Source organism: Cucumis melo, chromosome 6 (assembly GCF_025177605.1).
Source record: "Cucumis melo cultivar AY chromosome 6, USDA_Cmelo_AY_1.0, whole genome shotgun sequence".
NCBI lineage: Eukaryota > Viridiplantae > Streptophyta > Magnoliopsida > Cucurbitales > Cucurbitaceae > Cucumis > Cucumis melo.
The window spans coordinates 7785886-7808780 of NC_066862.1; the positions used below are offsets into that span (position 1 = coordinate 7785886).

The 22895-nt window shown below is 32.4% G+C and overlaps 2 protein-coding genes, 1 long non-coding RNA gene and 2 other non-coding genes across 6 annotated transcripts; 2 read left to right on the forward strand and 3 right to left on the reverse strand.

The window, feature by feature from the left end:
* The first annotated feature begins 110 nt into the window (after window positions 1–110).
* On the forward strand, window positions 111–912 carry LOC127150028 (uncharacterized). The gene is made up of 2 exons (XR_007821960.1): window positions 111–266; window positions 607–912. It is a non-coding gene; the product is annotated as an uncharacterized LOC127150028 (long non-coding RNA).
* Window positions 913–5688: 4776 nt separating this feature from the next.
* LOC103484121 (ferric reduction oxidase 4-like) lies at window positions 5689–10094 on the forward strand. 2 transcript variants are annotated; one of them, XM_008441070.2, is made up of 8 exons: window positions 5759–5960; window positions 6067–6184; window positions 6276–6452; window positions 6548–6782; window positions 7907–8234; window positions 8341–8578; window positions 9014–9729; window positions 9849–10094. In XM_008441070.2, exons 1-8 carry the CDS (start codon window positions 5798–5800, stop codon window positions 9986–9988), a joined length of 2115 nt encoding a protein of 704 aa, XP_008439292.1. In that variant the 5' UTR covers window positions 5759–5797; the 3' UTR covers window positions 9989–10094. The 2 variants fall into 2 exon arrangements, with proteins under 2 accessions (XP_050942677.1, XP_008439292.1); XM_051086720.1 differs by lacking the exon at window positions 6276–6452 and having other exon boundaries at window positions 5689–5960.
* A 4075-nt stretch (window positions 10095–14169) lies between these two features.
* Window positions 14170–17642, reverse strand: LOC103484122 (rRNA 2'-O-methyltransferase fibrillarin 2-like). The gene is made up of 6 exons (XM_008441073.3): window positions 17482–17642; window positions 16850–17154; window positions 16419–16514; window positions 16234–16311; window positions 15969–16145; window positions 14170–14567 (listed from the first exon to the last, which is right to left on the reverse strand). The coding sequence occupies exons 1-6, from the start codon at window positions 17495–17497 to the stop codon at window positions 14319–14321; spliced, it is 921 nt and encodes a 306-aa protein (XP_008439295.1). The 5' UTR covers window positions 17498–17642; the 3' UTR covers window positions 14170–14318.
* LOC127150110 (small nucleolar RNA snoR60) lies at window positions 14691–14762 on the reverse strand. Its single transcript, XR_007822127.1, has one exon. It is a non-coding gene; the product is annotated as a small nucleolar RNA snoR60 (small nucleolar RNA).
* LOC127150111 (small nucleolar RNA snoR60) lies at window positions 15679–15750 on the reverse strand. The gene has a single exon (XR_007822128.1). It is a non-coding gene; the product is annotated as a small nucleolar RNA snoR60 (small nucleolar RNA).
* Window positions 17643–22895: the final 5253 nt, after the last annotated feature.

Below are 22895 nucleotides of genomic sequence, written 5' to 3' on the forward strand. Positions count from 1 at the left end.
TTTTCCCTTCTCTTCCACGTAAAAGCTTTCAGCTTTCGCTTTCCCTTCTCTTTCGCGTAGAGTTGTTTCCTTTTCCCTTCTATTTTGTGTAGAACACCTGAAGTAAAAAAAAAAAAATCGCTCTGCTCCGATACTTTGCTCTGCTCTAGTGTCGTTCGAAGATACTCCGACCATTCGTCTCTTGTCGTTCGTCGATCCTCTAGTGCATTTCGTCGCTCCTTCTTTTCAAACCATTCAATCAACTTTGAGTGTTTTCTCTTATTTCGGTGAGTTTCATCTCTAACCCATTTTTAATTTATTTGCTGTAAATATTTGGTTTAGGTATTTGTTGCGAGTTTCATCCGTAAATGTCTGGTTTAGGCTATTTTGGAATGAAATTATTTGCTGTAAATTAGTTTAGTCAAAGTTTGGTTTAGGTTCTTAGAAAGTTCAATGGGTAGTGAAAAATGAATTGAAGTAAAAGATTTAGTTTGCAAGAGTGCACTTGCAAGGAGTTTCAAGCTGAGCAACTACCATGCTCACATGCCATTGCTGCAGCACGAGATCGCAATATAAATGTTTATAGATTATGTGCTAATTATTACACCAATGAATGTTTGTTGGCAGCATATGCGGAGGCCGCTACCTAATTGTAAATCAGTCAGCTTGGAAGACAAGCGAAGACTATCTACATATGATTGTTTTACCTCCGAAAGTAGTCAAAAGAGTTGGTCGACTGAAGAAAAAAAGGATTCCAAGTGTTGGTGAAGCTCCGAAATTGCATAAGTGTGGTCGATATAAAGAAATAGGTCACAACAGATTAACGTGTACCAATACAATTTCATATACCGAGAAGTCCAGCATACAAATTTAAAAATTTCTCTACCAATGTACTAATTATTACACTAATTAATGAATGTTACTTTTCTTTTAGTTTGTTATTTATCTATCTGGATGTGTTTTCTTAATGATGTCTCCAAACATTCTTACTTTATGTGCTTCTAGATAGATGAAGAAGACGAAAATAAAAACTGGCTTATTCATTTAGGAACACAAAAAACACAAACGTATTGACACATATTTTAATTTGTTTAATATACAAACTGGTTTCACGATCGTTTAAAGTAACTAAACGATCGTTTAGTTACGTTAAACGATCGTTTAAAGTAACTAAACGATCGTTTAATGTAACTAAAAGATCGTTTAACGTAACTAAACGATCGTTTAAAATAACTAAACGATCGTTTAATTGTATTAAACGATCATTTATATATTTCACACGACTATTCGTTTAGTTTGTAATTCTTTAATTTATATATTTTTTAATTCTTTGCTACTCAACTGCTTTAATTTATATATTAAGCGATCGTTTATATGTAATCACACTAATGTAAAAGATCGTGCATATATATTTAAGCGATCGTTTAGTAAAGTCTAAACGATTTTTCTTAATAAACATAAAAAATATTAAGCGATCGTTTACCTACAAGTAGTTTTGCAAACAAATATGATATTTGAATGTCATCAATTGACCATTCATAAACTACGTTTATTCTAATTTATATAGCATCTATACTTGTGCATTATAGAGAAGAATCAATACATATTTTGCAACATACATGATATACAACTCCTACAAATCTCGCAACAAAGTTCAATACATAGGAGTGTTGGTCCATAATTGAAATACCAATTGTTTTCTAAAGTAGAACATGTTTTCTTGACATAATGTATCTAAATCAAAACCAGCAGCTATGTACTCAAAATACTTAACGGTGAATACGCCACAATCACTATTATTTCGTTGTAGTGGAATGGAGTCGACAATGACAACTGGCCAAGGATGGGAAGGATTAATCTTGTACGCGGGTCCATCAGTCGATGTCGATGTCATAATTGAAGCCTGAACAAAAAACAACAAATGAAATAATAATTGCATAAGAGACTGACTAAACATGTCATAACAGCATGGTGAAAGTTAAAATAAATAGTGAAAGTTTGGAAGGTGCGAGATACATGCGAGATAAACCACGAGGGCCTAAGAGACTTAACAAACATCAATAGAATCACTCCAAATGGATTAACAGGGGTACCAATTTCATTTCGAAATAAATAGTGAAAGTTTGGAATGTGCGAGGTGTGTGCGAGATACGTGCGAGATACATGCGAGATAAACCATGAGGGCCTAAGAGACTTACTAAACATCAATAGAATCACTCCAAATGGATTAGCAGGGGTACCAGTTTCATTTCGAAATAAATAGTGAAAGTTTGGAATGTGCGAGATGTGTGCGAGATACGTGCGAGATACGTGCAAGATACATGCGAGATAAACCATGAGGGCCTAGGAGACTTACTAAACATTAATAGAATCACTCCAAATGGATTAGCAGGGGTACCAATTTCATTTCGAAATAAATAGTGAAAGTTTGGAATGTGTGAGACGTGTGCGAGATATGTGCGAGATGTGTGCAAGATGTGTGCGAGATACGTGCGAGATAAACCATGAAGGCCTAAGAGACTTACTAAACATGAATAGAATCACTCTAAATGGATTATGAGGTGTACTAATTTGATTTTAAAATAAATAGTGAAAGTTTGGAAGGTGCGAGATATGTGCGAGATAAACCATGAGGGGCTAATACAAACTAAACATGCATAGAACAATACAAACTAATGCATATAAACATGCATAGAATCACTCCAAATGGATTAAAGTGAAAGTGATCAAAGTGAAAGCCAGAGTGGTTTGAGAAGCATCCATAGCGGCATGAAATTGCTCACAATATAAGACAATAATACACAATAGATAGAAAGCAATGTAGATAAAAAAAACTCACTGCTAAATAAAAGAGCTTCAATTGCACTTCTAAGAGGTAGCCAATTCAGATTTAAAGAAGGGATCCCAAGAAAAAGAAGCAAAATGCCAACTATATTTAACTTCAATTCATTTCACTACCCATTTAACTTTCTAAGAACTTAAACCAAACTTTAACTAAACTAATTTCCAGCAAATAAGTCGATTCCAAAAAAGCCTAAACCAGATGGATGAAACTCACAACAAATACCTAAACCAAACATTTACAGCAAATAAATTAAAAATGGGTTAGAGATAAAACTCACTGAAATAAGAGAAAAGACTCAAAGTTGATTTAATGGTTCGAAAAGGAGAAGCAACGAAATGCAATGGAGGACCAATGAACGGCAAGTGATGAACGATCGAAGTATCTTCGAAGTGCAGAGTGTAGGAATAGAGCGGGAAATTTCAAAAGCCAACAAAAGGTGATTTTTTTTTTTTTTACTTGAGGTGTTCTACGCGAAAGAGAAGGGAAAGAGAAACAACTGTACGCGAAAGAGAAGGGAAAGCCAAAGCTGAAAGTTTTTACGTGGAAGAGAAGGGAAAGGGAAAGAGAAATTTAATGAAGGACATTTTTGTACATTCACACCTAAATTGTCCTAAAACTCTTTATTTTAAAAAATTATCCCAAAAGTCATTTAACCCTCATTTTTTAAGTTATTTTTGGCAATTTCCCTATTTTCATTAAAAGAGAGTCATTCGCCCTTTGACTCTTTAAAATGAATGTTTGGGACAATTAATTCACTCAACGACCCCTCAAAACTCATAATATTCTAAATTCTAACCATAGTTCCAACCATTATAATTGATTGGGATCTCTTGCTTCTTTTAAAATGAATTTCAAATAAATCTATAAAAGTTTCAATTATTCTTTGACATATATATATATATAAATGCTTCAATTAAAGCTAAGAAACATTGTTTTTTTATTTATTAATTAATTTACTCTTCCTTCCAAAATTTGTTATTGTTATTATGATTATTTTAGTTCAAAAAAAAGATCCTTAACTTATGACATGATAATCGATATCTTTATCTTATAAGCTATGATTCGAGTAACAAGCTAGTGCAGACATCCTAAGTATATTAACTCATCTTGACTATGAATATGTAATATAATTTTACTTATTAATTATTCCTATCACAAGTTAAAATTATAAAATTATACTAATTAATTTTGGCTTGACCTAATTTAATGATATTGGCACGATCTTTCTTACCTTGTTAAATTAATTATTCTCTTATACGCTCTAACTTGTTCTCTCTTTTTCAACATGCTATTAAAAAGTTTAAATGGTAGATTTAAGGATTGTACTTTATTATTGTACTATCAACTAACTCAAACTTTTGTGTCACATGTACTTCCACCACAATTAAATTAATTAGTAAATGTTAGTCAACCATTTTTTTAGTTATGTAGTTTATCTATAATAAATTGATACAATAGAATATATATTCTATTTATTCCTTTGGAATTTGATTATTTTTTTAAAATTCAACTTTTAAGTTCTATCTAAAAAATTCCAACTTTTAAGTTGGAATGAATAATATATAAGTTCTATCTAAAAAATTGTTATAGACAACATTGTTAAGATTAATAATGAAATATATAAGAATTAGTAACATAATATTTATTTTTCAAATTTCTTGTTTATTTCATTTTTTTTTTTTTTTTGTCATTCTTGATTAACATGGAAAATTTTTGTTCCAATTTTGTGATTTCTTTCTTTCATTTTCGTTATATGCCTAATTTTGTAAAATATTCTCTTTTATATCAAGCTTATCACTAATTTACTTTTAATTCACAACATATATTTAATTTTAATTCTTTTTTAATAAAATGATATCTTATTTTGATTGAACTTTTGATTTTTTCGTTGTTAAAAGCTTATTATTAACATACTTTTAATTCACAACTTATATCTATCTATCAGATGGATTTTAACCACAATGCACAACTAACCTTTAGATTTCAAACAAATGTTTTGCTTTTTCTTTCTCCATCTTCTCACTTTCTTCCTCTAATTTTTATTTCTTCTGTCACTTCCATAGATAACTCAATAAAAGAAAATTCAAAGTAATTTGATGCAATTTCTTTCTCAAACCAACCATAAGAAGAAGAAAAAAACTAACCTGTACTTGAATTATCTATCATTGAAGCTTAAAAATATATCATAAAAAATATATTAGTGAAATCTATCTTTGGCCATCGTTAATAAATTTCAAATAATATAACTCAATAAACCCTAAACGCATATTTATGATGAATGGAGTTCAATCTATTAATGATAAAATAAGTTTTACTATTGATAATAAAATCTATCAATAATAAACATTATCGTTGATAGATTTATACCACTAATAAAAAAATATAACTAATTAATAGACTTCAAAAGAAATTCGAAACTAAATCTTTTAGATATGTATAAAGAGAAGAGTGGATTCAATAATTGTTGGACTTTTCCATTACTCCTATTATTATATTAAAAAAAAACCCAGTATTTCAAGCATTACTCTTTTGAGAGTAGATAAGCATGTTTCATGTCATTTCTTTCTCCACATTCAAGGACGGGTTTTACCTACAAAATCAATTTCTAAACTTTCTTAAAAATAAATACTATAATTTATTGAACATGTTAAATGACGTTGCAATTTGAATATATCTTTAATGAATTGAAGTATCAACAATTTGAAATAAATAACAAACATCGAAGTACTACAAAAGTTAACAACAAACAAAAACTAAAATATTTACCATTTTCAAAAGTTTCATATTATTATAAAAATTTCTAATCAAAATCTTATTGGCCTTGATTAAAAGTTAGAACGTACAATTTTGCTTGGGGTCGCTATCAAATGACAACATTTGTGCAGCAAAGCTACTGAATTATTCTACTAGTATTTGTGCATATAAATAGCACAAAAAAGTTAGATAAAATCCACAAGAGAGTGGCCAATTATAATGGCAAAAGAAATAGCAATGGGTAGAGCTTTGAAGATGATTTTCTTTCTAACATTTGTGTTATGGTTATGGCTTTGGATTATGTTACCCACAAAGCTTTATAAGAATTATTGGTCTCCCAAACTCAATATGAATCTCAACTCCACTTATTTTAGAGAACAAGGTATGATTTTAATTATCATTGTTATTATATTTTAATTTCCCTTTTCTTTCTTTTTTTTTTTTTTGTTTATTTTGTTTTGTGATTATTATTATTTATTATTTTGTAGGCACAAATCTTCTTCTTTTCTCATTTCCCATCATGTTAATGGCAGTTTTGGGTTGTTTCTATCTTCATTTTCAGAAGGAATCTTCAGATTTAGATCCTAAACCCTTTTCTACTCAGAGGTTTTTAACCATTTAATTGTAATTTTATGTATTTATTTCTCTCTTCTTTCCCTAAATATTAATTGATTTTATTAATTTTTTTGGAGTTTAGGGTCAGAGGAGAATCATTTCTAAAACGACCAGTTGTAGTAATGAATCCATTGGGGATTGTTAATACATTGGAGATTGTGTTTGGAGTTTCATTTCTTTTACTTTTGATTTGGTCTCTTGGAAATTACTTATACGTCAGTTTTGGTCATCTTCATAGGGATAATGTTGGAGAGACAATGTATGTTTTCTTTCTTAACTATTATGCTTTTAAGTATATGTTTCTCTTTAACTTATTATAATTAATTATAATGAATTTACACTCTATTTGTTCAGAGGGGAATTAAAGTTTAGAAGTGTATCATTGAGAGTAGGATACATTGGAAACATATGTTGGGCATTTTTGTTCTTTCCAGTAACAAGAGGCTCTTCATTACTACCTCTAATTGGACTCACTTCAGAATCATCCATCAAATATCACATTTGGCTTGGCCATCTTTCTAATCTTCTCTTTGCATTACACACCATTGGCTTCATCATCTACTGGGCCCTCACTGATCAAATGGCTCTGGTAATTTCTTCTCTTTTTCATTCTTTTTTGGTCCATCCATTTTGACTTTTCAATTGATCATATTATTGAGAGAGAAAAAAAATGAGTGGTGTTCATCTTTTTGTCTGCTAAGTTTTTGTTTTTTTATTATCTAAGAATTATTCTGCTTTCATTTCTTTTTTGATTTATTGTGTTGTCCTTCTCTTGTCCTATATATATTGCATTTGAAAGTGATTGGTTCTTTGAGATTTTTGTAAAGGATTTTTAGATTCTAAAGATAAAGGTATAATATCAAACATATATGAACTTGTCTACACTTCATAGTATAGTGTTTTTTTTTTTTTTTTTAAGTTTCAAATATTTTTCATATATTGGTACCTTTTGTCATTGGTCTATTTTCTCTTTTCCTTTCCTTGTTCATTCCATTGGCATTTAGTAGTCAATATATATATATATATGGGGTTGTTTCTATTTTCAACTCGGGTTGGGAGATTATCGTAGATTTTCAAATTACGATAGTTAGTGTCTTATTTATCGAGCATGTTTGGATAACAATAGTAGTAGTTAACATTAATTTTGTTATTTTATAGATTGATCTTTAACATATTCTTAACCATTCAAACTCACAATTTAATGATTGTATTTGAAAGTATGAAATTAAATTAGTTTTATGATTAAAAGACGTATTTTGTTAATATGAGCTTAGCTCAACTGACACGTGTATGTACTTATGGACAAGAAGTCCCAGGTTCAGATCTATATTCCTGCATTTAATTAGATGGAACAACCTTGACCATTTTAAAATATCTCAAACATACCCTAAATTATGTCCTAATTTATGTTCTAATTGAGCTTTTCAAATACATGTAATCGACATTCATTCCATAAAATATAGTAACTTCAAAATTACTATATTTTGATTGACATATAATTTGTTTAAGAACTTCAATTGTAATTAAAATTACTCGTATTCTAATTAAGAAGAAAAAAAATGAGGTAAAATAATATATAGCTCTTGGCTACATCAAAACACAACTACAATGCAAGCGATAAGAACCATGCTATTTGTGTATTAGTATATTGCTTCATGTGTTGCATATGTTGCCTATGAAGCGTTACTAATTGAATGTTGCATCATTGAGCAGTTGAAACAATGGAGTGAGGACTATGTATCAAATGTTGCAGGAGTGATTGCTATGACATTTGCTACGATTATCTGGGTGACGAGCTTTCAGTCGATCCGTCGAAAAATGTTTGAGGTTTTTTATTACACTCACCATTTTTACATTCTCTACATCATCTTCTATCTAATCCATGTGGGAGTAGCTTATGTATGTTTGATTCTTCCTGGTATCTTTCTCTGGTTTATCGATCGATACTTACGGTTCTTACAATCGCAACGCCGTGTAAGCTTGGTTTCAGCTCGCCATCTTCCTTGTGGTGTTGTTGAACTAAACTTTTTGAAAAGTCCAGGTTTAGTTTTTTCTCCAAGAGCTGATCATTAAAATTCCTTTCTATTTTCTGTCTTTTGCCAAATATTTGATTGGGATTTACCTTTTTTTTCCTTTTTCCTGATCAGAACTAAGCTACAATCCTACAAGTGTGATGTTCATAAATGTGCCAAGCATTTCCAAATTGCAATGGCATCCCTTTACAGTCACTTCTAATTGTAAATTGGAGCCTGATATAGTGAGTGTTGTTATCAAATCGGGGGGAAGTTGGACTTCAAAACTTCACAAACATCTTTCTTCTTCTTTGGATCACCTTCAAGTTTCTGTTGAAGGTCCTTATGGGCCTGCTTCTACTCACTTTTTAAGGTGACTTCCTACAACCAAAAATATAGCCTTGAATTAGTAGAGTTACGTAAGACTTTAGTTATTGAAATAGTAAGATTAGTAAGAGTAGAATACTAGTGTGGTTATTAGAAGGGAAAATTAGTAAATAGTTAGTAAGTTGATTAGGGTTGTAGTTATAAAAGAGGGTTTGGGTTGAGAGTAAAGTGTGGAGAATTTTGGTGGTTTTCTAGTTGGGAAATTTGGGAGACGATTCTTAGCTCTCTAGAATGTGTTGAGGTATATTGCAATTTCTTCTTGAAACTATGATATAATATGTTACGGTATTCTTTATTTGTTCTTGTTTTGTTCTAGAGTGTTCTTGTTAGGAGGTATCCTAACACATTGAATCTTACTATTTCAAATAGTTAGAGTCTTACAAGTTACCTTCAATTTGATTCTTGTTTTTCTCTTTTGAAGGCATGAATATCTGCTGCTGATAAGCGGAGGAAGTGGAATTACTCCTTTCATTTCAATAATCAGAGAGATAATGATTGTTCGAAGCACAAAAGTGAACTTCCATGTTCCACAAATTCGGCTCATCTGCGCCTTCAAGAATTCTATTGATCTCACTATGTTGGATCTTTTGCTTCCAGTATCTAGTACACAAACAGAATTAATATCAAATGTACCGTTACAGATAGAAGCTTATATCACTAGAGAGAAAGAACAACCTCAAACAAATTCTGAAAATCTTATAAACACGATATGGTTTAAGCCAAATCCACTGGACTCGCCAATCTCGGAGGCTCTTGGACGAAACAGCTGGCTACTCCTTGGTGCAATTATCTCATCTTCTTTTGTGATGTTCTTGATTCTTTTAGGCATCACCACTCGCTACTACATTTACCCAATTGAACAAAATGGTGATGTTGTTTATAATTACACCTACAAAGTTCTTTGGGACATGTTCTTGGCATTTGCTTGTATTTGCATTTCTTCTAGCTTTGTCTTTCTGTGGCAAAGGAAAACAAATGCTTCAAATGACAAACAAATTCAAATTCACAATTTTCAATCACCAAAAGCATCACCTGGGTCATGGATCTTTGGAGGTGATAGTGAGCTAGAAAGCCTTCCCTACCAATCCCTTGTTCAAGCAACCAACATCCATTATGGAGGCAGACCTGATCTCAACAGTAAGTTTTCCTGCCTTTGTATCAACCAAAAGCAAGCTACATATACATATATGATCTATATATATACAATACATAGCAATCACAATCAATGATACATGGTAGCATGTTTTGTTATGCAGAAATTTTGTTCGACTGCAAAGGATCGGATATTGGAGTTTTAGTCAGTGGCCCAACAGGGATGCGACATGACGTAGCAAAAATTTGTTCTTCTGCTTATGGAGATAATCTAAAGTTTCACTCTATGAGTTTCACCTGGTAAAGACTTGAATTACAATGCATGTATTTAAATTTGAAGTTGTGTCATTACTGTAAACGGCCATGCTGGGATTATGAAGTTAAAATTTCATGTTCTTGTATTATCTGTATTTACTTGTGTTCATTCAAGTGAGACAAGGAAAACAATACATTTCAACCCGAAAATTTTAGGAGCTACATCACATTTGTACCAAATTCTTGTGAGAATACAAACAAAAAACTTATTGTATCCTGTTGCTAAAATTGTCTCCTTGGACAGACAAAATTTCAAAATTTCTGAGGGGTTAAATATTCAATATAATACTACGTTAGCTAGTTCACAAGATAACATCGTAAAAATGGAACAAGCAGCTCATGTTATGTTATGAAATAAAAGACAAAAATTGAGTGATGCTTTAACAAGATTGTCAATCCATTTAGTTCATAAATAAATGGAAACAATTTTCTTCAAGCCCAAATGTCCCCTGAATACATAAACATGATATGTGTGATAGAGAAGAGGTCTTCGAGATTACCAAGTACTTTAATACACCTTGTTGAAGTGAAAAGTTTGAAACATTATCCTCATCCACCTTCAACTTTTCAATTATCTCTTTTAGCTTGGTATCTTCATAAAGTTCAGTTATATCTAACAATGTGGGTACCACCAAAGAAGCTAACTCAACACCCTCTAGTTTTCGGGATAATGCATCTGTTACTTTATTATCCACTCCTTGTCTGTATTCTATTCCAAAATCATACCAGAGTAATTTAGATAACCATGGTGAGGTTGAAAGACTCTCTATTCCAACAAGTATTTAAGAGCTCTCTGATCCATTCGCACTACAAATCTTTGTCCCAATAAGTAAGGACGTCAACGTTGCACTACCAATACTACGACTATTAACCCTCTTTCATATACCGGTTTTCCTCATTCTGTAGTCAAAAGTGTATAACTATAGAAAGCAATGGGTCGTTTTTGTTGCATTAAGACTGCTCCTAACCCATAACCTGAAGCGTCAATTTCTATTTTGAAGGGTTTGCTGAAATCTGGCATTGCTAAAACCAACAAAGTCACCATGGCATTCTTCAACTATTCAAATGCTTCAGTAGCTTTATTTGACCACTGGTAAGCTCCCTTTCAGTGGTGCACCTATACTTCCAAACCATACTTACATAATTATGTACAAATCTTCTATAATGACCTGTTAGTCCAAGAAAACTTCATACTTCCTTGATACACGTAGGGGTTGGTCATTCTAATACTGCCCAGATCTTGTTGGGATCAGCTTCTACTCCTTTGGCAGAGATAATATGCCCCCAGACACTCTATTCTTCGTCTTAAAACTGACATATATTTCTATTAGCATATAGCTCGCTTTCTCGCAGCACATACAAAACCACTCTCAGATGCTCTAAATGCTCTTCTGAATTCTTGGCGTAGATCAGAATGTCTTCAAAGAATACTAGAACATTTCGAAATTTGGGGATGCAAGGGAAAATTCGAAAATCTCTGGGAGCTCTCGCTTAGTTCTCGAGGAAATGATAAAAGTGTTTAGGGTTTAGGGTTTTTTTAGGATATAAAATGGTTGGATTGTCATGGATATTTCGATCATTTGATATATCCTTTATTTTCAAATTTTTAATAATAAACGCAGATGACGCATTTCGAAAAAACAAAATTACGAATTTTCTAAAACTATTCTACTTTTGAAATAAAAAACTAAAATGATGCTAGTTTTGACAATTTCTAACTTTATTTCCTCAACAGTCTGTACAGATAAATATATATATAAACATAAAATGGCTGTGTACCAAACACTAAACCAAAGGAAGAAGATATATATACAAAGATATTGCCCAGAACAAACAAAAGATCTGTTCCATTACAATCTTCCAAAATCATCTTTCAAAAAGAAGCTTAGAGAGATGATGATAATAAATCTTCATCTCAATCAAAACACAAAAAAAAAAAAAAAAAAAAAAAAAATCGACATTCTTTCTTCATTTAAAACAACAGCCTTTAAAGCATCCAAAATTCTACGATTACTAAACAAGATATTTTTAATTTTAGCATCCACAGAGTCTACAATCTTCATATCAATCACAATACCATCATTACCAAATCTTTCCAGATGAAAGCAAAGCCCAAGGTGTGCGCTTCACGGGGTCTTTATCAATGTGAAATCGATACTATTGCTATTCGTTCAGAAAGAAAAGTGATCTAGTGAAGGTGAAGGTGATGATTCTGGGGATTTGCAAGGCGGTGATGACTCAAATCCTCTTCTTCCAAAGAGAAAAAAACTTCTTTGGAGATTCATCAAATCCTGCAAATTCCTCCATTTCCTTAAGCTTCGATGGATGATCAGGCTGAAAAAAACCCAAATGGTTGTTATGTTTTGCTCCATAAAAGACACTATAGAACTAAGGGAAATATCATCAAAACTGTCCTTTATTGTGGTGGATATCTTCAACTCTTTAGAGTGATCTAAATAACAAGAAGCAAAAGATATGAAACAAAAATTTCTTAGAAACATCAAAGAGAAGTGGGTTTTTTGTGATAAATGTTAAAACTTGACACAACCATGCCAAGTCCAATGAAGTGGATAGTTCAAAACTCCATTAGCAAATTTTAGCACCAGAAAAGCTCCATAAATATCACGAACATATATGAAGACGGAGACATCAATTTGGTAGACCTATTCAATCTGAGTTCTACAAATTGTAATGGCTGCTCATCGGTGGCGATGCAGAGAAAAAGAAGAGAAAACAGATTGAGTTTTGATTTATAAGCGAAGATGATGGGTTTTGTTTGGGATTCGGCCCTGGGTTACTGATTTTGAATTTTTTAGGAATGATTTGAAGTTTTAAATTATAAGTGAAGTTTGTAAATTGTAGATCTTAGGAATAATTAGTTTGAATTCTACAAACTAAATCCTCCAAATTTAGTTGATCAACATTGAAGAAAAAACTCCAATTCGAAACACTAACTTAACCAAATGGCTCAAAGAATATGAAAATCAGCTTGACTTGGGAGGAAAAAGACGCAGCTGGGCTAGGCAAAGGAAAACGGCTCGGCCGGAAGGGGCGTATGGCTCACGGCTCGAACGGAAGAGGCTTCGCTCACGGCTCGGCAGAAGAGTGTGAGCCGGCTCAAGGCTCGGACAAAAGGAGCGTGGCTCACAGCTCAGCAGAAGGGGTAAGCCGGCTTACGGTTCTCAGCTCGGACTGAAGGAGATCGACTCAACAAAGGATGCCAAGTCGTGAGATGTGAGCCGTAACCCACGCTCTGAGCTGTGAGCCGTAACCCACGCCGTGAGCTGTGAGCCGTAACCCACGCCGTGAGCTGTGAGCCGTAACCCACGCCGTGAGCTGTAAGCCGTAAGCCACGACTGAGCTGTGAGCCGTAAGCCACGCCTGAGCTGTGAGCCGTAAGCCACGCCTGAGCTGTGAGCCATAAGCCACGCCTGAGCTGTGAGCCATAAGCCACGCCTGAGCTGTGAGCCATAAGCCACGCCTGAGCTGTGAGCCGTAAGCCACGCCTTGAGCTGTGAGCCGTAAGCCACGCCTTGGGCTGTGAGCCGTAGCCACGCCTTGGGCTGTGAGCCGTAGCCACGCCTTGGGCTGTGAGCCGTAGCCACGCCTGAGCTGTGAGCCGTAAGCCACGCCTGAGCTGCGAGTCGTAAGCCACGCTGAGAGCTGTGATCGTGAGCCACGCGGCGAAACGCTGCCGAACTTTGAGAGACGCCCCTTTCGTCCGAGCCAGGTGCCGCACGCCCCTTCCGCCCGTGCCGTTTTCACTTTCCCAACCCAAGCCGATCTCCTTCCTCCCAAACCAAGCTGATTTTAATATTCTTTGAGCCACTTTGTTAAGTTTTAGCTGTGTTTTTTCTATAATTTTTGAACTCAAAATAATTTATTAAGTTTTAGATATGTTTTTCCTATAATTTTAGAATTCAAAATAATTAAAAAAAAAATTGTGTTCGGTTAACTAATTTTGGAGGATTTATAGCTTGCAGCATAGATTATTTAAATTTAAAAAACAAAAATTGAGCAAATAATCACTATAACGATAATTTTATGAGGTAATTGTAATCCTCTTATGTAAATATTCGGAATTTCATTCTGCAAAGAAATATTGAACAACCATCAATAAATTACTAAAATTGGTTTAATAAGAAATAAATGGAGTAAGAAGAAGAAGAATAAAAAAGAAGCAGAAGTTCTTTGCTCAATAATCACCAAAATTGAGAACGACAAAAATCTTACAATCGAGATTATCTTTCAACGTCAAGACCTCGCCTACAAGCTACTGATAAGAAACATTGATCAACTACAGATCACAGTTTAACTGTCTACGCTGCAGCAGCCTTCTGTTTCTTTGGGGCCCTATAGATACCAACAACACAAGCATGATCTCGCTCAAATGGTTCGAGGGTCACCTGCTCAGTCGGTTTGAACTGATCTGCTTTGAGCTTATTAACTTCACTTGCAAACACTGCCTCTGCAGGAACCGTCGAGTCAATGCAGTTGGCCTTGATAGATATAACAAAATGGCCACCGGCTTTGAGAAAGTATGACGCATTAAGTGCTAAGATTCTTGCCTGCATTGAAGGGATGATAAAGAATGTCAAATGTAAGAAATTGAAACATCGTTCAATGAAACATTAATGAGCGACGGATGAAAGCGTTCGGTTTGATCAATGTTATGAGATATTATTCCTGGACGCATCAGAAACTCGGGTTGTGCATCATTCAAGATGTCTTGAAGGGGAATCCGAGTAACTCATCACATGCTAAGCTAAAAGGCAAAAATAGTGATAAGAAAGATATCTACATAGCTTTATGTTCAAAAACTGCAGGACGATTAAAAAACAATAAAATTATTATCAAACAATAATATAATCTGAACGGATGTGGTGACAGACCTCCGACCTCCGGCTCACAAAGTTATACCATTAATCCCATTTCTAAACATGATTTAAACAATGTACATAATTGTTCTTCTCTTTCCTTAATTTTCTCACTTCTCTACTCTGGTTCAAGTAGACCCGAAGAAAGATTAAAACCTCCCAAATTGAACTGATTCAGGGTAGATCTCATCTTTTTATTTTTGCAGAACCAGAATCGATCATTACCATAAGCACACAAGTACACAAAAATTTGTTAATGTACTTTATTTTTTGTGGGGGGAGGATTGAGACTATTGTCTCCCTTTCTACCACTAGACTACTTGATGGAACATCCAGATCAAAATATAATTGACCTATTCTGTGATTGATCTCTAAAGTAATCGGTAAAGGTTACAGTTTTCTACTAAACACAGAAAGAAAAGCATGCGTAGTGAGCAAATGTCAAGATTTAACTTGGAATATTTTGCTATTTCTTGGAGAACAAATAGAAATTTAGATAAAATGTCAAATTATTGCTAAAAGTGCTAAAAAACAAGTTGATTAGTATCAAAGCATAGATAAAAAAAAAAAAAGGCAATGACGTGCAAAAATAATAACAAAAGAATTCATCAGGAATAGTAAAATGAAAATACCCAAATGGACAACTCAATCACAAGTAGAAGAGGTACAATAAAATAGGATGATGGACAATGGGAAAATGGAAAACACAACAATAAAAGAATTTGAAAAAGAAATCTGCTAGAATCAAACAAAAAGGGAATTTAGAAAGAATTTATCAAGACAATTCGAAAGCATTTCTTCCAGCATCAGAAACTCGGGTTGTGCATCATTCAAGAAGTCTTGAAGGGGAATCCGAGCAATTCGTCATATGCTAAATAATCCGGGGAGAAAAGGATTTAGTGTCTAAAAAGATGAAGTGAATATGAATACAAAATTGTAGAGAAGAAAACAGTAGACGGAAAGAAATACATCGAATACAACTTAAAAAGGGTTATTAAGGGGAAAAACAAAATACAAGACCTACGATTTTATTCGTGTTCGCATCCAAGAATAATAAGGATAAATGAGAAATTAAAAAGAAAAAGAGTGAACCTGATCTGGCTGAGCAACATCTGAAAATATCACATCCACCATACCAACCAACATTCGATACTTAGCTGGGTGTCTAGCATCTTCAATTATGGGTATAACATTTGTGCGCTTCTTGGCCATGTTGACTAAATCTCTACCACTTCTATGGGAGAATTCAACAGCATATACTATTCCGGTCTGAAAAAAAAAATCAACAACAATCGTTAAGTAAACATACAATCACGTCACAAGAACTCCAAAAGATACTCTTTAGGTAAATACTTACAGGGCCAACAACATCCGAGACATGAGATACCGTTGTTCCTGAAGCAGCACCAAGATACAACACTCGAGCACCAGGTTTCTACAATACACACGTAACCAAACTAATTAGGAAGGAAAAAGGGAACAAACTACAGAGTGAAACAGCTAAACGACTAAAACATCAAATTGGAGGTGAAAAGCACTTACAATCCATATGTCATCAACACCACCAAGAACAGCAGCAGCCAACTTAGACCTAAATGGGTTCCAAACTCTGTATTCAATTTTTGTTCCATCTTCATTCTGAATGGCATAATATATAAACAATTAGCTAGGCAGACAGCTTAAAAATACAACAAACAAAAAGATATGTATACTCCTAAAAATTGCAGGTGTTGATGCTCTACCTATGAACTTACATAAATCATTCAAGTGGCAAAAAATAACAATCACCGACTATTGTGTCGTAACCACCCCAAACTGTTTGGAGATATCAACACTAACAAGAATTTCTCTTGGGTAACAACAATACATCAAAAACACATGAAAATTTCGCAAGATAACAGTCCCCCATTGATAAATGTCATTTGAAACCTAAAAAACATTCTGTTGGAAAATAACTATTGAACGAGAATCACCTGTACGGATATCCTCTTCTCGTTGTAGACAGATTCTCCAGTGACCATATTCTTCGTGACAAGAGCATCTTCTTTACCCTTAGCTATGAAAATACCCTCATGTCTATGAGGTTCAACAACAACTTTGCTTCCACCTTTCATACCGCCTCCTCTACCTCCACCACGACCTCTTCCACCTCCACGACCACCACCGCGGCTCTGCATACCTCTACCACCACCACCGCCTCTACCTCCACCGCCACCTCTTCCTCTACCACCCCTTCCTCCATCACCTCTGCCCCTAAACCCACCGCCGCCGCCGCGGCCTGCACATATCCAACTTATCCAGATTACAAACACGCACAAAGAGAAAGAGACGATATGAAACAAACAATACAAGTAAAAGAAGAAAAAGATAACACTAAACAGCATGACTCAACTGTCAAACAACCGGTCCAACGATATTACATAGAAAGAGATTCAGTAGGAAGTAAGAACGGAAACGATCATACTCATTCACGAAATCGAAACAAGCGGATAAACAATACATTGCACTAGAACTATCATTCTCCATTATAGTCAACAGATAATTCTCAGAAACCTAAAAATAGAAAACGCAAAGAGTACATGAACTGGTAGTTTGTGGAATCTACCTCGAGGAGGTCTCATTTCAGTCACCGAGAGAGGGAACGCCGAAGGATAGTTCCGGCTAGGGTTTTAGAACAATAGAGAACTAGCACGAAGTAAGAACGACAGTTTAGGGTTTTAAATATATAGGTGGGCGAGGTTTTGGGGGACGGTAACCTAGGGTTTCAATTTGAGACAAAGTTTAAGCAATCTTGCAGTTTATTTTCAAGAATGCCACTATCTAAAGCTCATTATTCTTTTTTCTCTCTCTCTCTCTCTTCTCTAAATTATACAAAATGTTTCTTTTAAGAGCGTAAATTATACACAAATTTCTAAACTATGAAGTTTGTCCAAAAAAACAAAATTCAACCTTCAACTTTTATATATATATCCCTAAGTTAGTTTGCTATTTCTCCATTACATTCTACCACACACTTTAACAACCAACTTTAATGATCACCTTTGCAACGACAATCGAGAGAAACCCACATTTGATGTTCATTGATCAACTTCTGTGGTAATCATCTTTAACTACCTAACACAACTTTCACTTAATATGATCAATGTTGGTGATAAACCACTTTTAGTGGGCAACTCCAATGGTCATCATGAGTGACCAACTCCAACTACCAACTATGTTGCTTATCTTGTACAACCAACTTGGTTAATTATATACTAAAAGGAGAGAGAGAAAAACTCGATCAATGAAATTGTTTTATATACGATTTTGAAATTATTAGTTTATAATTTTTAGCCATAATCTTATATATTAAAAAAAGGCATATTTAGTTATTAGTACACTAACTCAACTAGGATGTATCATTGTTTAAACTACTAAGTTTTAAGGTTATTTTAGTGCTTTCATCGTTATTTTTATTTTTGTCACTATAATCTATTTACTTTAACACAATGAGTCGTTTTTTTTTTTTTTTCCTCTTATGAGAAAAACAAAGGTCAAACAAATAACAAAAGGGAAGTAACAGAACAAGGGAGAATGAAAATGTGAAGTGTTAGTTCATAAATTGAAATATTAAAGAGAGGAAATATGAGAGGGAGGCGATAGAGGTGTAGATAAATAAAAATAACATTTTAATTTTTAATTTTTTTTATGTAAAGAGACGCATGCAACATTTAAAAGTTTAGAGATATTTTTGAGAGAGGAGATGAGGCCCAAATTGCAATAACACGAGCCCATTTATGTATACGTTTAAAAGACTTGCAAAATCGAACAACATTAAGGTTAATTTCCAACAAAAAGAATATCTTGAAAGATTACCATAATTTCAACCAATTTAATGTCCTCCCTTTTGTCCTTGTCCACCTTCAATACATCATTGGATTCTGTTTCAATAAGGGTCCATTGTCAAACCATTTCCTCTCTTTTTCTCTCTCTTCTTTCAACTTCCTATAAAAAAAAAACACATACAATTCAATTTTGAAGTTTGAAATTAGGTCATATTTACCCAACTAAGATTAAAAAACGATGTAAACTAAATGGATTTTCGTTGATGAATTAGTTTAATTGATCTCAATTGTAAAGGTAATTAGATTATTTTTATACACGTTTATTTAACCATTTTATAAACGTAACCATCATGTTTTTTACTTAATTGTTATTGTTGCCGTAAACATAATGGATTTTTTTAATGATACCTTCATTCATCTATATGGTTGTCCAACAAACAACTTCCCATAGTTTTGAGTTTTTTTTTTTTTTTTTTATTTTGGATTATTTTTGTCGGTCGATAAACTAGGGTTTCCATTCTATAATTAAAAATAAATAAATAAGATTCCAAGATTTATGGTCTTACCAATATCAACCATATCCCAGCATTTTGAATTTGTTTTATATTTTATGTGGATAGATCAAATATATCATGGTATTACCGATAAAAAAAATTAGCTAGACCTACAACGACTAAAATTTGAAAATAATTCAAAAATATTTTTAAGTGTGTACCACGTAATTTTCAAATGATCAAATTACAGCATTTTATCACATATTTCATGGTAGGACCTACATTCTATTACAATTAAAAATACTAAGCAACAAACATAATAAAATGGGACCTATCTTTTAAGTTACCATTCATGAACCACGTTACCATTGTTGTAGACGTGGTCTTAGTGTTAGTTTGGTTCAAAAATTTTCAAAAACTAAACTTTAGTTTAATTTTGATGAGTACAAAATAAATCTAAATTATCATTGAGTTTAATTTTATTGTTTGGTTGACTAATTGAGAAAAAAAATGGCGTGATATGTTTAGTAATTGAAAAAGAAAAAAATGTGTTAAAAAGACATTTGTTGGAATTTTGCCTAAAAGATATTATGAGATTATCTTTTTAAAAGATAAGATAATTTGTTTCTAAAAGATAAAAAGATTCTCCTTTATTTTAGGAATCTTGCATTAATATCTTTATGAAAATAGAAATATATATATATATATATATATATATATATATATATATATATATATATGGTGTGATGGGCTGCGAATAAGACTTCACGGCGTAAGTCTGATTGGAAGATTAATTACAGAAGCTACAGGTACAGAAAAGTTAGTGCGATCTTTTACCTATGGTATCAGTATGTTGATCTAAGATGATTATGATGATGAATAAGGCGTACATAGTAGTGATTCGAGTAATCACAGAAAACTTCAGAAGAAGATGAAGATATTGTCGAAAAGATTCACTCATGCATTTAGAGAAGCCTAAAGTCAAACATCATTGAAAAAGGTTACTCATGTATTCAGGGGGAGCCAGAAGTCTAAAGCTAATATGCATGCTAGATAGTCATATAATTGAACAAATATCATATCTAAGTGTGAATTTTAATAATATTACTCATCAAAACTGTGCACAGCTCCCGAGATATAGGCAACATTGGCCGAACTGGGTTACCAAAATTTTTTGTGCTATTCTCTCTTGCTATCCCTCTAGCTATTACAACTATTATTTACTTTAGAATTAACTAAAGGTTTATTTGATTATCTCTCACTGTTTTTCAACATCGCACAACAAAAAACTAAAAGAACAAGAAAAAACTTAAAATTTCAAAACAATCAAGAATACAAATTGCAAGGAAGCTCAAAAGATAATAAATACAAATTAAAAATATCTCATAAAAAAGACATTGTACAACAAAAGACAAAAAAAAAAAACTCAAAATTTCATAACAATCAATAATGTAAGCAAGCTAAAAGATAATAAATCTAAACTAAAAATGTCTCCTACAAAACATATCACAACAAAGGACAAAGAAAAGAAAAAGAAACTCAAAATTAAAAAAAAAATCCATAACATAAAAAATGGGTTTTTTAAAAAACGTAACAAAACGATAAAATATTTAAAATGTATAGAACAATTTTAAAAATAAAAAAAGGTCCTAAGTCCACAATAAAAAAATACAAAAAATGCTCCAATCAATATGCGATTAATTGACCACCCGTGTAATATATTTGGTACATGATCTTGTAGAAATATAGATTTGGCTACACTATTGTTTAGATTTGGTTACCCAAATCTAGATTTTTTTTTAAGATTTCTTCGACAGCGATCGTTCAAATTTGACTATTCTTTGTTATATGATTGTGTGATTTTGGTAGCCAAATCTAAGCAATTTTTTCTTTTCAAGATTCTTTGATAGATTTTTTTTTTCAAATCCAAACGATTTCTTTAGTAGATTATTTGGTATCGTTAGCCAAATCTAAACGATTTTTATCCTAACGATTTTTGTCAAAGATCGTGTATCAAGATCTCTTATATTTGTTACATGATCTTGAACAACGAAATAGAATTTTTAAAAAAATTTTTAAAAAATAGCACAATCTTAAACTAAATAACCGTTTGAAAAAAAATAAAAGCAAAAATTGCAGAAGAATAAGAGAAAATGACGATGGAAAAGGAAAAAAATTATAGGAGAAAGAATATGGAAAGGAAGAGCAAACTTGGAATATTTTAAAATAATGGTCGGCTTCATGGACATTTTAGTTTTGTTACACAGACGGTAGATATTTTGTTGTTTTGTTATATATATATGAAAAACTTTCTATTTAAAAATATATAAAAAGATTTTTAAAAAAATATTGAAATTATTTATTTAGCTGATGATTAGCACCCAAAAGTCATGTTTGGCAGAAGGAAAAACTCCCAAAAATAATTTGTTACGAATAAAACATGAAAAACTCACCTTTTACATTATTATTTATGGAAAAAATATAATTTGTATATGATATATTGTTCTAGGTAATGAGAGAGTGAATATGGTAATTATATATAATTATAAATGGTAAATTAATTTATTTATCAACATTAAAGTCGTACACCTGGTCCACGATTTCATGCAACATATCAATGTCGATTGTCACACTGGCAAGTCAGTGCAGACGTGACATGCAGTCGATACACGACTTCGTCATCTATTTTTTACAATACTTTTACGAAAACTCTATTTTTTTTACAACTATTTAAATATCATTATTTTTAAAACATTTCTTTCAAACCTTAAAGTTTCAAAAACACTCTCAAACTTTCAAAAATAGTTCAAAAACATTCTTATTGTTAAGGATTTCAAAAACACCATTGAAAAGTTTTAAAAATATCTTTGAACTTAAAAAAATTACTCTCACAATTAATATATAAATCGAAAATGTTAATATTTCGTTGCAAAAACAACTTAAAATTAAAAAGATATCTATCATCAGTGGTATAGTGATAATTTTTTTTTAAAGGTTTTTTTAGAGTTCAAAAATAATCAATTAAAAAAAGTTATAATGGCCTCCTTTGGCAACATATGATTTTGTTTTTTGTTTTTATTATTGGACTTACAGACAGACGTTACTCTCATTTTCAAATTTCTTCATTTGTTGTGTACTTTTTAGTAAAGATTGTCTTGGACTCTCCCGAGGAAAGTGACTCCCCCACCGAAGAAATTGAGCTTCCTTTAAGTTTGCAAGACTCCTTAAGAATTTAGCTCTCCTCATTTGTTATCTATTTTTTAAATCCAAAGGTATTTTGAAACTTTTCATCAACTCAAAGGTATATTCGAAACTTTCAACAATTCAAGCGTATTTTTTAAACAAAAATTTAACAATTTTCATCCAAAACTAATTTGAATCATTTTTCAAACTTAGAGTATAATAATAATAATAAATGGCTATTTTAAAAAAAAAAATTTACAAAATATAGTAAATTATATAATAGTCTACCATGATGTACCGCAATAGATTATTATTAATGTCTATTTGTATGACATAAATATTAGCCTATCTTAATTTTCTTTGATCCATTATAAATAAATTGTGATATTTTATTATATTTAAAAATCCTTGTATAAGCCTTCTCGTTTAAAATAAACTTCCTAATAATTTAAGGGCACAACCCAAATCCAAAATATTGTTGGACAAATATGTCCTTGAATTTTTCAATAAGTTGTGCT

What these genes read in the sequence shown, in the direction of transcription:
- LOC103484122 (XM_008441073.3), bottom strand. An exon ending in AGAAGAGGATATCCGTACAG is followed by an intron (nt 16,515 to 16,849) that starts GTGATTCTCGTT and finishes TATGCCATTCAG; the next exon opens with AATGAAGATGGAACAAAAAT. An exon ending in GTGTTGATGACATATGGATT is followed by an intron (nt 16,312 to 16,418) that starts GTAAGTGCTTTT and finishes TGTGTATTGTAG; the next exon opens with AAACCTGGTGCTCGAGTGTT.
- LOC103484121 (XM_008441070.2), top strand. Translation starts at nt 5,798, where the DNA reads ATGGCAAAAGAAATAGCAATGGGTAGAGCTTTGAAGATGATTTTCTTT. An exon ending in GATAATGTTGGAGAGACAAT is followed by an intron (nt 6,453 to 6,547) that starts GTATGTTTTCTT and finishes CTATTTGTTCAG; the next exon opens with AGGGGAATTAAAGTTTAGAA. An exon ending in AGGCAGACCTGATCTCAACA is followed by an intron (nt 9,730 to 9,848) that starts GTAAGTTTTCCT and finishes TTTGTTATGCAG; the next exon opens with AAATTTTGTTCGACTGCAAA.